General features: G+C 43.3%; 1 protein-coding gene across 1 annotated transcript; it reads left to right on the top strand.

Annotated features, from left to right (window-relative positions):
* Positions 1–13,591: 13,591 nt before the first annotated feature.
* LOC120716065 (protein NLRC3-like) lies at positions 13,592–14,393 on the top strand (the record flags this gene model as incomplete). The annotated part of the gene is made up of 1 exon (XM_040003406.1): positions 13,592–14,393. A coding segment is annotated over exon 1 (795 nt), but the record flags the coding sequence as incomplete, so codon positions are not given.
* Between the last annotated feature and the right edge of the window lie 5 nt (positions 14,394–14,398).

Below are 14,398 nucleotides of genomic sequence, written 5' to 3'. Positions count from 1 at the left end.
AAAGCACTCCTCACAGCAGATGCACTGTCACGTGCACCTGTTAACCAAGACCCTGATTCAAAAGCTACAGCTGAATTTCTGGAAGACACAAATATTTATGTGGATGAAATTGTCAAATGCATGCCTGCTACCTCGACATACATCACACAGGTAAAAGAACAGCTAAAAACCGACAGCATATGTTCAGAGGTCATGACTTTTTGTCAGAGCAGCTGGCCAGAATACAGCCATCTCATAGGCCCAATCAAAGCATATTGGCCACACAGAGAGACCTTAACTGTGCATGACAATCTGCTACTGAAAGGCACCAGACTGGTAATCCCCACTGCTATGCGCCACTCTGTCCTAAGTGCCCTACATGAGGGGCACCAGGGAATGTCTAGATGCAGAGAGAGAGCCAGAGAGGCAGTGTGGTGGCCTGGTCTGAGTGGGCAAATAAATGAACTTGTGAAAAACTGCACCATTTGCATCAAAGAGCGTACTAACCCAGTACAACCTTTAATGCCAAGCCAACTCCCAGAGAGGCCATGGCAAAAAGTTGGTGCAGACCTTTTTACACTCAATGACAGCAACTATGTGCTTTTGGTGGACTACTACTCGAAATTTGTGGAAGTAGCCAAACTTACCCCCACCAGATCGGAAGATGTTATTGTACACCTAAAATCTGTCTTTTCCAGACATGGAATTCCAGAGCTTTTCTACACTGACAACGGACCTCAGTTTTCAGGACAACAGTTCAAAGACTTTGCAGCAACTTATGGGTTCAGACATGTAACAAGCAGTCCTAGATTTGCCCAGAGCAATGGCGAGGCTGAGCGTCATGTCCAAACTGTGAAAAACCTGCTAAAGAAGGCAAAAGACCCATATCTTGCACTTCTAGCTTACAGAGCAACACCATTGGATAACGGATATAGCCCGGCGCAACTACTGATGGGACGGAGACTGCGCACGCCAGTTCCCCAGCTTCCTTCCCTGCTCAATCCCAGCCTGCCCAATAAGAATACAGTGTTGGCAAAAGCGAGAGAGAGAAGGGCGAGGGACAGTGATGCGTACAACAGGAGACATCGGGCGACTGAACTTCCCCCACTTGCACCGGGGCAACCAGTGTGGATTACAGACTCTAGGCGTGAAGGGACTGTCCTCTCCTCTTACCCCACACCCCGCTCCTATATGGTTGAGACTCCTTCAGGAGCCATCAGGAGAAATAGACGTCACCTCCAGCCATTGCCAGAGTCCACACCTAAGTTACAGACCCCATCTACCCCTGTCAGTCCCAGAGAAGATACCCTGCCAGCTCCCAACTTATCGACGTCTACAACTCTGACTCCCAAGACGGAAGTCCCAGGTCTTGTCAGAACTAGAGCTGGCAGAGTTGTCATAAAACCACAAAGATTGAACTTGTGAGGTTAAATAAAGCAAAGCATCTTGAGTTAAATATAGAGTAGCTATGTTTCTGCCATAGGTTCTAAGAAGTAACGAAAGTACAGTTTCCCATATGCAGTAAATGTTTCAATAAGGTGTTGTTTTCTGCGAAAGGAGGATGTGGTGTTATCTGTTTAAGTATGTCCGGTTTTATGCTGAAAGGTGTTGGGTACCGGAAGTGACAAATAAAGGTCGAAGTTGTTTGCTCTACAAGGTGTCGTCTCTTTCCCTACCGAAAACCACGACATATCTCTCTTGTGTTTACTGCGCGGGTCTGTGATCCTCTGGTAAATGTAGCTGTAAATGTTGTTTTCCAATATAGACGAGCACTGCTGCGTTCATACACCGATGTTCTCCATGTTCTTTGCAAATAATGCAAATGCTTGTGGATGGTGCTGAGGATTTATATGAAATCTTTCAGTGAATCCCACAGGCTGAGTTCTTCTCTCTTTGCCTAACTGCTTGCTGTCTCTGAACCAAAAGAGCTCCAAGTCACATTATCCATGTGCTCAAGTGCAAGTGCTGATCCATGTTCTCAGCCAGTGGTGTGACTGGTGTGGGGACAGGTGAACCAGTCTGACTGAAGCTGGGAGGTGAGGACTTCATTCATTCAATAACAGCCCCTCTCGCTCAGTTTTTTCATTCGCTCTTGCTCAGATCTCTGCAAACTTGCTCGCAGTGTGTCGCTCAGTGTGGTTTATCATCTTCATCTTAACTTCCTGCTTCTATCATGGTTAAAGCTGATGAATCCTCTGGACATCAAACACTGATGGTGTTATTGGAGCTGAGTGAAGTTTGATGGCTTTATTATCCACGCTGTGACACATTGCAGCTGTCAGAGCAGAACACATGAAGTCAGCCGGTGTGTTTAAATTCAGCCTCTGCTTCCTCTGAAGGTCCATGACATCACAGTGTGGCCGCAAAGGGCGTCCAGAATCCTAGCCTCCCACAAACATGTCCACCTTCTCCCTGGATTTGAAGCACAGGTGGGCCCACCCTATCCCAAGATGCATTGCAGCGTGGTGGTGGAACATATATTTTGGGTCCAGAGATAGAGCAGCGCTCTCTCTAAGTCTTTGAGGATGTTTTCTGTTTGAGTCTGGCTTCAGTTCAGTCTAATTTAGCAGCTGTGACATCAGAGATTGTAGGGGAGGAACAGCCACACCCACAGGTGAGTTTCCCACCCAGAAACAGAGCGTGAACATCACCTCTGTCTGTGATGTGTTGGTCACAAGCTTTGTTCTGGGCTTTTAAGTGGAGGGTGGAGCTTGTGAGTGATGGAAGCTGAGAGCGGTGTTTGCAGATGCTCAGTGTGACAGGATGTTGGCTGCTGTGTTTGCACATGCTCAGTGTAACAGGATGTTGGCTGCTGTGTTTGCACATGCTTAGTGTGACAGGATGGCTTGATGGCTCTGTCCCAATTCAGGGTCTGCACGCTTGAAGTAAGCATTTTAAGTGCGGTTACGTCACCGCCACGCGACGACGGCTGTCCCAATTCGAATTGTACTTCAAATGCGCCGTCGATTTCCCCAAATATCAAGCGTGGTCCGGCGCACGCTTCGTGGTCCCATATATCCCACAATTCATAGCGCAGCGGTGGGTGTGGATAATTTTGCCGCAAAATACGGCAGAAGGGAGCGGCCGAAGAGATTTTCTTTTTTTCCCCCCAAACTTTATTGAAATTATAAAGTGAACAGTCAGTCATTCCAGTTCAGTTTGTACAGTAGACATACAAGGCAAATAAGAGTAACAATATACAGTACAATGAAATAAGAAGGATAAATAAATAAAGGAGAAAAAAAGAAAAAAAAGGGGGGAATGTGACAGACTTCATAACAACTTTGTACTTGAAAGTTGTGACAGCTCATTCGTTAAACATTTCTGAATGAATTTCAATCAATGATAAACCTTTTTTTATTGGAAGTTAATTCAAGAGAGTTTAAGTAATATTCAATTTCAATCAAAAACAAATTAAATGATGGGGTTGAGTTTTGAAATTTACATTTATGTATATGGAATTTCCCTAATAAGATGGAGCGGCCGAAGAGTGAACTGTCAAAAGTACTGAATATGACGTCACTTATTTATGTGCGAATGTTTAATAATTAAAGTCAGTCATACATCCACAAACACAACAAGCTGAAAGTCAGTGATATATGTATATGTGTGTATATATATATATGTATATATGTATATATATATGTATTAGGGGTGCAACGATACACAAAATTCACGGTTCGGTACGATACTTTGGTGTCACGGTTCGATATTTTTTCGATACAAAAAAAATGTTCATGCCTTTTTAATTTGTCATTTATTAAAATTATAAATATATATTTTAACTCAAAGGTACAGTTTTTAAATTTAACCCTAACCCTTGTGCGTGTTTTTTATTTTGACAGCGAATGCGCACCTGCGGACCACTTATGTGCAGCCCTGGTTATTTAGCTCGTCATATTGCAGCCACAGAAATTCTTTTGTCCATGAAACCATAAAGCTGCACTTTCTTTTTGCCTTATAGTCTGATTTGTCATAACTTCTCCATTTTGTGGTAAGCTTTTCTTTGGCTGTCACTTCTTCACCCTGACCTGTCTTATTTGGCTCAGCAGAACTAAAATATACATGCTGCTGGTTTTACACACGCACTCACATAAGCTCAGCGATTCTCTGCGCGATCAACCTCTCACATGTTTAAGCTGCGGGAGATTTCACTTGTCATGTTTGCATAGTAAGCTAACGATTAATAAGACGATGTCAGAGGAATTGGTGCACAAATTATCATCACTCACAGATCAGTGCTGTAGCTCTCTATACACAGTTCACACGATTGCAAAGTGAAAGCAAAAAACAAGCGCAAATTCAAACGCGATTTCAATATGTCACATATTGACAGTGGCTCACCGATGCCAATGACATAATTACCCAGCTACATTTCTGAAAGAATGCAAAAGCATTGACATATATTTTTCTTCCTACAATAGCCCGACGGGCAGGGAAGAGATAGATTTTGGTAGCCCGACTGAAAAAATCACTAGCTCCAGGACGTCGGGCTAGCGATATTGCAAGCCCTGTATCTGATTGAGGAATCACTCATCTTTGGAAAAGAGAGTTTATTACAGAGAAATGTCACTTTCCAAAATAAAAGCTATACTATCCGCTTCTTCTGGGCTATATTCTCAGCAGCATAAGGAGAATCATGTGCTAACAGCTGTCTAAATGACTCGGCTAAAGTTAGTAGCATGCTTGTTGTTTTTGTCTTTGCACTAGGATGATGTCGGCGTAAATGTGCAGTCATATTCGTTGTGTTCCCACTAGTGCTTTCAGGTTAATCTCGTTGAAATGACCTTAACGCCACAACACGGCAAATCTCCGTTAACGAGCTACCGCCGATCGCCCCGTGCATGGGGCTAGACGGCCAACACGTTAATGAGCTAACTGCGCTAACGCACTAGTTCCCACCCATGTAATTGAGCATTGCATGGCACATCCAACATACTGTTTTACTTTAGTCCATGACTCGCTTACCTTCAGGGTCATACGTCACATGAAAACCAAAATAATTCCAAACGCCAGATCTGAATGAGAGTGGGGGAGGTCCATGTTGCAAGGAGAGCTTAACTTCTGTCTTGCTAGCTTGCCCTGTGCTCTTCCTTCTGACTATGCTGTCTGTGTTGAGCGCTCAGTGGATCTGCGCTCGACAGTGCAGCCTAGGAGGAGTAGTCGAACGCAGATTCACTGAGCGCTCAACACAGACAGCATCGTCAGAAGGAAAGTTGATAAAATAAATTACAAATGTTGTATTGTTCGATACATATGCGTACTGAACCGAAAGCACTGTATCGAACGGTTCAATATCGATACGAATATCGTTGCACCCCTAATATGTATATATATCTGCATGATGTCACTGTGACATCATGCAGTTTGTGTTTTGACCTCCAGAGGGCGACAAATCCGCACAGACAGAGAGCTCAATTCAAACTTTGCTGCCATCAGTAATAATTCTTCAAATATAATCATCAGTGTTTGAGCAGTTATGATATCAGGGACAAACTAGACATGTGTGACAATACTGAACATGTCACCTGACACACCTTAAACATCATGTGATCCACTCTTAGTCTGCACTTTCATTCATGACTTCAACAGGTTGAAATGAGCTTTGAAGAAACCTTCAGTGAAACAAAGCTTTCATCACAGGATTCATGTGAGCAGCAGATGAACTTTGTACCAACAACATCTTCAATAACAGAGTCTGAATGAAGCTCAGGTGTTGATGCTGCTCCCTGATTGGACGGTTGGTTTCAAATGTCTGCCTCCGCCTCTGCTGCACAGGTGAAGGTAGAAAGTGTGACTGGATCTATAGACTGGAAACAAAGAAACATGCTGAACATTTGAAGCTTTGCAGCAGAAATGTTCATGTTACAAATACAGCAGAGCTGATCTGGGATCAGTGTGTTCACACCTGCAGCTACAACAAGGTTTCATGTCTCCACACGTCAGCATGTGAACTTTACTCTGACTCAGTCTGAGCAGTCAGACGGCACATTTTTAAAGTTAACACATCAGCACACACAGAGCTGAGCCCCTCCCACCTGTGAGCTTCAGGTGGAGTCCCGCCTCCTTCCCGGAAGAAGCTCACCTGTGTGTCCGTGTTTAGTGTCCAGGTGTGGAGCGGAGCTTGTTGGTGTGTGAAGAAACTGTAAGTTTGCTTTGTTTCCTCCTTTAACAGTTTGTCTTTGTATTCATGGAAACAGCACAAGCTAAAAAAAGTCACAAGTTAGTCTTTTACCTACATGTAGTTGATAGTTTCTAGATTCTCATGTCTGACTCTGCTTTAAAATACTGCGTCATAAAATGTCCGCTTTGTTCACACCATAAACGGGTTTGACAGGTTTTACATTTCGAAAATAAACTCACTGCATTTTGGTTAATGATAAAAACTATTTAAAGATAAATGCATTTAAACGATCAATTTTTTTTAAAATATTTTTTTAATAAAAGTCACAAGTTTCTGGTTAGGCATAGTATTTATACTATATTCTGACTTTTAAAATAATACAATACTTATTTAAAGTCATTGGTTTTTGCAAAGTGCCGGGTTACAAATGTTATTCAGTCTCTATCTGTGAAATAATCTGTGAATAAAGGAACATGAACACTTCTGAGAAAATTATTTTTTTGTCCAACTATTTACAGGGGCTTGAGTATAAAAGCTGAGAGTCTTTAAGCTCTTCTTAGCTGAAAAAACTGTAACATAAATATGTTTTTGCTGAGCAGCAAGTAAAACTGCCCTATTGCCTAAAAGTAAATCCCTGATGCCAATTGTAAGGTTAATATTGTTGATTGTCATTTATGCTTAGAAATATTTACTCATATATGCTTAGAGTTTTATAATCGATTGCATGATGATAGAGGTTTGATCCTTAGTAGTCTGTAAAGACTCTGTGTGCCTTCCAGAGTGCTCTGGCATGCACACACAACTTGGGATCATGAGAGAGGTCGTACCTTCTTTTATTGTTTTATGCCTTAACCTAGTCTTGTCTCCTCTGAGCTCAGTTTCTGAAGGCCTCTCATATTAAAATAAATAAAAAAAAATATAATGAGAAAATAAGAATTAAGAATATATATTTAAATCCCAACAATAGCTGGACTGCAGGTTTAGGGAAGTTGTTTATGGGGTCACATCTTGACCCCCACACATACAAACACATATGTGTTTGTATGTCTCCAGTATGAGTTTTGTCCAGTTCTCTCCCTCATGCACGAGAAACTCAAAGAGCTCTGCCTGGTGTTCAAAGCTTTTTGCTGTTGTAGTTGAATTGTCTCTGTTCCAGCGAGGGGTTGTGCGAGGCAGACCCATCACCAATCATCATCTTTATGCTGGCATTATGTCCTGTTTATGCTCTTAGTAAAGTATGTTTGAAAAGAAAACGAAGTCAAGTCATGCAGAAGGTTGAAGAGTGGTACACTATTCATGTTGAAAAAATAAATGCACTTTATTGATAATCCACAAGTTGCAGACTTAAAAAAATATCATTCCATTTTTAATAAAAGTTGAAACTGCTCAGTGAAAAAAGGGAGATATAAGATATATTTAACTCTGACAAGACAAATATAAACATCTACAAATTAATTTGAAAATCTCCTCCCACTTCTCACCTGCCCTACAGGTTTTTTTTTATGTAATAACACAAGCATTAGCAAAAACATGATCCGAGCAAATAATTTCATTTCAAGGGTACAATTAAATTCCTTGCACATAAATGCAATAACTCAGCAGCCGTGCTCACAAAGAAGCCATTCAACCTACAACACAGTCTTGGAGGCGGAGCCCAAAGAGCAGCTAGCAGTTACAGTATGAACTCTCTGTAAGCAGTCAGCTTGGTCCTGGGCACTGTTACTGAAATGAAAGCTGCGTCTCAGATGGATGTTAGTCCAACACATCAGACATGACCTCTGCAGCTCTCAGTTGATGTGCACATGAATGATTTGTGTTTCCTCTGCAGGTGAAGGTAGAAAGTGTGTGTGAGCTGATGTGAATTGAGCAGCATGGATCAGTGTGAGGACAGAGAGGAGGGAGTCCCTCCCTCTAAAAGCACTCTGTGTGGGGAACATGAGAGCCAGACCAAAGCTCAGAGGTGAGATGACCATCTCTAACTGTCCATGACTCTTCTCCATGTCACAGCTCAGCACTCACATCACTGCTCCATCATTATTCACAGGAACCAACCTGGACCTCCACCCAGCTCTGTGTCCTGTAAGAGTGACGCGTCTAAAGATGTCATCATTCAGTTTAAAGTCTCTGCTGCAGAGAGGTGAGCTGTTAGTAACATGAACTCTCTGATTTAAATGATTTTGATGTTTCCTGGTTTCTAAAATGCATCTCTGTAGCAGAGCAGTGTCTCCAAGGACACACAGGCTCAGCTGTAACTGTCAGTTTATCTGGTTTAAGACACATTTGGACACAATTGGCTGTTTTTAACTATGTATTTTAATCAGAGGTGTAAATCTAGACCTCACACATCTGGATCCTAAACTATGATAGAAACAGCTGCTAGCAGTGGGTAGTTTGACTTTGATACGCTGCTCTAGAAAGCAAACAAAGGTTTGTGCAGCTCCTCTTCAGAAAAGTGTTCAGAGAGCAGCTGCTGTATTAGACAAAGGCTCGTCGTGTGAGCCCAGATGTGTGTAACAGCTGGATGAAGGAGAACCATCACAGTCACGTCTCCATCCTGCCTTTATTAATGAACTTCCTGTTGCTTGCAGATGACAGGAACACAAAGTGTTTGTGCCACGTGATGCTGTAGGATTTGTTAACATGTCCATGATGGTAACATCTCCTCGTCTAACTGCAAACACATGAGCGCTCCTAACGGCAGCTATCACAGCCACACAGGCAGACTGTGTCTCACTGTTGCATTCAGGGACATTTGTTTTCCTGTAAAAAGCTGAACTCTAATCTAAGAGGACTGTTACTGACAGGAAACAGCTGCATTATCTGCAGTCTGTGTGATCACAGCTGCTTCAATCACTTTATCAGAGAATTGATCATTGAATAAAACATGTTTGTGTCTGCAGAGGTCAGAGGTCACAGTCTGCAGGATCCAGCTGTCCGTCTGTGAGGAGTGACTGGTCCAAAGATTACACTCCAGACTTCAGTGGTGAACCTGGACCAATGAGGTCAGAGACCTGTGATGACTCCTTTACATGTTTGTGATTTCCTGGATAAATATGACCAAAGATTCATTAAAAAGATAAAAATCTTAGACTTTGTCCTGTAGCGCTGTGTGGCAGGCAGGATTGGACCCAAACACAACAGGATGAAGTCAAAGAGGCAGCTTTATTTCAGCTGTGAACATGCAAACAGCAGAAATAAGGAAACATAACTGTAGGTTTGCAGTGAATGAAGCCTCAGCTCGACGCTCCACTTTGTCCCTCTTTTCCTTCTCCAAACAGCCACATCAGGAGTCTTTGATGGAGTTTTAAAATATTTAATTACAAATGTCCAAAGATGGGTTCAGGATACCTGAATCCACAATTATTAAAGCTAAAATAGTTCACAGGGTTTGGACTTTGTTAGGTGACGAGAGAACATCAAAGTGTTTTTTATCTTTAAACGGTATTTTTATCACTTCAGTTGCTCTCACAGCCCTGTTTGTTATTTTAGTAAGTAAGTAAGTAAAGTTTATTTATTAAGCGCTTTTCATAGACAGGTAGTCACAAAGTGCTGCACACAGAGATTAAAATAAACAGTACGATAAATAGCAAAATGCACAATATACACAATATAGAGTTTAAATGTAAATGAAAAATATAAAAATGTAAACAGCATTGGTCAACAGAAAGCTTGTTTAAACAGTAAAGTTTTTAACTGTTTTTTAAAGGATCCCACAGAGTCAACCAAACGTAGTTGTAGAGGTAGACTGTTCCACAGCCTTGGTGCCACAGACTGAAAGGCTCCGCCCCCTTTCGTCTTCAGACGTGTTCTGGGAGCAACCAACAAACTCTGAGTCTGTGAGCGGAGACAGCGAGCAGCAGTGTATTTAGTGAGAAGCTTGGATAAATAATCTGGGGCCATTTAGTGCTCTGCACGTTAAAACAATCATTTAAAACGAATTCTAAAATCTATTGGGAGCCAATGTAAAGAACATAAAATAGGAGTGATGTGAGCTCGCTGGGTAGAGCGAGTTAGTAGTCTGGCTGCTGCGTTTTGTACAGCTTGGAGGCGAGAAAGAGTTGATTTATCCAAGCTGGTAAACAGGGAATTACAATAATCTAAACGCGATGACACAAATGCATGGACAACTTTTTCCAGTTCAGCTAAGGAGACCATTTGTCGCAGTTTAGAAATATTCCTTAAATGAAAGAAACAGGAACGAGACAGAGACTTTACATGTGAGTCAAGGCCCAAAGAAGAGTCAAATATTATTCCAAGACTTCAAATATTTGGCTTAGCAGCAGAAGAACAGAAAGGGGCAACAACTTGACTGATTTTAGAATATAGATCAGGAGGAGCTATGATCATGGTCTCTGTCTTGTTCTAACAAGGTAATTGTTAGAAAGCCAATCAGAGATTTGAGTTAAAGCCTGGACTAGGGTGGACAGCCTATCCAGCTGACGAGGCTTAACCAGAGCTCTTATGTTTCACTCAGTGCTCCCACCAAACACCTTGGAGGACACATTAGTGTGATTTAGATTTCATTGCTGTAAACACCAGTCACACAAGCTAACCCATGGAGGCAGCAGCAGGCTTTGTGTTTGGTAAAGTCTGCTGGCTTAAACTAAGAGAGTTTAGTTTGTTAGCACAAAGAGCTGTCAGCTAAAGCCCGAATGCACTTTGAATACAGACGAACTGAGAAAAACACTTTAAATACAGCAAACAGTCAAACTGACAACATGTTTTTCTGCTGATCATCCACAGCAGTACATTTAGCATTCATGCTAGCAGCAGGCTGTGACTGACTGTCCACTGAGCACCAACACAGGTAGGAGTGAGCAGTGATGAAGCAGGACTGTGGGCAAGTTAGAGCTACAATCCTATTGGCTTCTCAGTTTCTCCAAAGAAAAGGGGAAAAATTCTTGGTGTTGTGAAGATGTGAGTTGGTCTTGTTGTCGTGGGGCTGGAATGATGCTGGCAGTGAGAGGCTTTTCATACAGTGTTCAGTAACAGAATGAGAAGAAAGCCACTGCACATGAAACAAGGTGCTCGTAGTGTTTGTTTACTGTGTTTGTGCCACAATGTCAGATCAGTTGTAGATTCACATGCAGGCTTGTCCAGTGAAACCAATGCAAGTACTGCAGTACAGAGCAAAGACTAAGCAAGCCAGGAGAGCTCTCCAACTTTCTGAAAGTATCAGGATATTTGAGTGATAAGAAAAAGTGGATCATGCAACAATGTCCCTCAGCACACAAAACAATCAAAGCAGAATAAATATAATGTTTTAGATCAAACACTTACAGGGACCTGAAGAGAGAGAACCAACAAAATGTCATGGCTAACAGAGGAACTCAAGCACAGACTGAGTTCTGACAAACAACAAGGTGACAGGTTATTTACCAAAGGGGTGAACCACAGTGCTCTATGTATGTACAGTGAGTTGGGGAGGGGGTCCAGGGCTCCAGGGTAAAGAGGGAAGGGAGTCCACACTCACTCCTCTTCAGTCACTCTTGTCCTGCTCTGCACTCACACAGCCACACACGGGAGTCACAGGTAAGCGTCTGTAACCAGGTCCAGGGAAATATTTACTCAAAGTATACACAAAGTTAACCCAACTGGTGAATTTAGAGAGAGATTTCTTAGCAAGGAGCTGAGATCATGAACACAGGAGGGTCAATGTCCCAGCGACAAACTGCTCCATGCCGCAGCGTTAAATGGTTACCGGTAAGCCCAGGTGAGTCAGCAACAGGTGGTGTAATCATCATAGCTGGGTGGACCAAGAGCGAGAGGCCATTACAAGCTCCACCCAGGCAGGCAAAACCATAGCAGGAGAGAGCAAAACATAAAACCTGAAAAGCCATCATGAGCCAGCCAGAGAGACACAGAGTTTATACTAGAAGAGAAACCTGCTCATCTTCATCATGTTTGTTTAAATAGAGAAAATCAGAAGTCTCTGTGTGTCAGACCACGGCTCTACACGGACACTTCTAAGCTGCTTCAGAGTGAACTGACCCAGATAATCTGCACACAGCGGCTGTAAAACAGTGAAAGTCATACCTGTCTCTCTGATGGAAAGCTTTTATTGTGAAGTCAGGAAGTCTGCAGGAAGTGTTGAGTTTGTATTCATCACTCAGTGTTTAATGAGACAGGCAGACAGGAAGAGCAGCTCATTAGTGTTGATGACATCAAAGGAACTGTGAGGAACTGCAGTTTGGTCACATCTGGATGTTTTTCACTGACAGTAAATGTTTTTAGTGATGAAGAAATGTGTTCACAGAGAGAGGAAGAGGAGTGGTGTTTGTGAGGAGGAGCAGCTGTCCTGCTGTGCTTTGTGTCAGGATGTCCTGAAGGATCCAGTCTCTACCAGCTGTGGACACTGGTTCTGCAGACAGTGCATCTCCTCATACTGGGACCAGTCTGCTCCATCAGGAGACTCCTCCTGTCCCCAGTGTGGAGAAAGATCCAGAAGCAGAGCTGGACTGCAGACAGCCAGTCAGAGCAGCTGTGTACAAAGTAAGACTGAACATCTGTCTGCTGATGGACTCATTTCTGAAAACTGGACTTCTTGTGTTGTTCAGACATTGAAGAGTTTTCTTTCTCTTTAGTCTCATTGTTTTTCTTTCTTTCAGCAGATGTTGGTCTGCAGGAGGTTTTAGATGAACATAAGATCAGTCTGAGGAGGAGATGTGAACGTGTGACTGAAGGAAGTGATGAAACAGGAAGTAGAACCCTCCTCAACAGGATCTACACTGAGCTCTACATCACAGAGGGACAGAGTGAAGAGGTTCATACCCAACATAAGGTGAGGCAGCTGGAGACAGCTTCCAAGATGGACGCCCTCCATGACGCTCCAATCAGGTGCCAGGACATCTTTAAAGCCTTACCTGACCAACAGAGACCCATCAGAGTGGTTCTGACCAACGGCGTGGCTGGTGTTGGAAAAACCTTCTCAGTGCAGAAGTTCACTCTGGACTGGGCAGAGGGCTTGGAGAACCAACATGTCAGTGTGGTGGTTCTGCTTTCATTCAGGGAGCTGAACCTGATCAGACGTGAGCAGTACAGTCTTCTGGAGCTGCTCCATGTTTTCCATCCAACATTACAGAAGGTCACAGCAGAGAAGCTGGCTGTCTCTCAGCTTTTGTTCATCTTTGACGGCCTGGATGAAAGCAGACTTTCATTTGATTTCACCAACAGGAAGCTGCTGTCTGATGTCACACAGAAGTCATCAGTCAGCCAGCTGCTGACAAACCTCATCCAGGGGAATCTGCTTCCCTCGGCTCTCGTCTGGATAACTTCCCGACCCGCAGCAGCCAATCAGATCCCTCCTACATGTGTTGACAGGCTAACAGAAGTACGAGGCTTCACTGACGCCCAGAAGGAGGAGTACTTCAGGAGGAGATTCAGTGATGAAGAGCTGTCCAGCAGAATCATCTCCCACATGAAGACATGCAGGAGCCTCCACATCATGTGTAGTATCCCAGTCTTCTGCTGGATCACTGCTTCAGTTCTGGAGCACATGTTGACTACAGAGCAGAGAGGAGAGCTGCCCAAGACCCTGACTGACATGTACTCACACTTCCTGCTGGTTCAGACAAAGAGGAAGAAGAACAAGTACCATGAGGGACGTGAGACGAGTCCACAGGAGCTGACGGAGGCTGACAGGGAAGTTCTTCTGAAGCTGGGGAGGCTGGCGTTTGAACATCTGGAGAAAGGAAACATCATGTTCTACCAAGAAGACCTGGAGCAGTGTGGTCTGGATGTGACAGAGGCCTCGGTGTACTCAGGAGTTTGTACAGAGATCTTCAAAAGAGAGTGTGTGATCTTCCAGAAACCAGTCTACTGCTTTGTTCATCTGAGCATTCAGGAGTTTCTGGCTGCAGTCTACATGTTCCACTGTCACACCAACAGGAAGACAGAGGTGCTGAAGATGTTTCTAAAATCAGAATCTTTCACCAAGATGATTTTCAGTCTTTTTGATAACAAAGATCTCCAATCACTTGATGTATTTCTGAGCAGAGCCATGGAGAAATCCCTCCAGAGTAAAAATGGCCACCTGGACCTGTTTGTTCGCTTCCTTCATGGCCTCTGTCTGGAGTCCAACCAGAGACTCTTAGTAGGTCTGCTGGGTCAGACAGAGCTCAGTCCAGGAACCATCCAGAGAGTCATCAACAACCTGAAGGAGATGAACAGTGATGAAGTCTCTCCTGACAGAAGCATCAACATCTTCCACTGTCTGATGGAGATGAACCACCTCTCATTATTTCATGAGATCCAAGAGTTCCTGAAGTCAGAGAACAGATCAGAGAAGGAACTCTC

Source organism: Simochromis diagramma, unplaced genomic scaffold (assembly GCF_900408965.1).
Source record: "Simochromis diagramma unplaced genomic scaffold, fSimDia1.1 OVJJ01000401.1, whole genome shotgun sequence".
NCBI classification, from domain to species: Eukaryota; Metazoa; Chordata; class Actinopteri; order Cichliformes; family Cichlidae; genus Simochromis; species Simochromis diagramma.
This window is presented reverse-complemented; position numbering and strand designations above follow the sequence as displayed.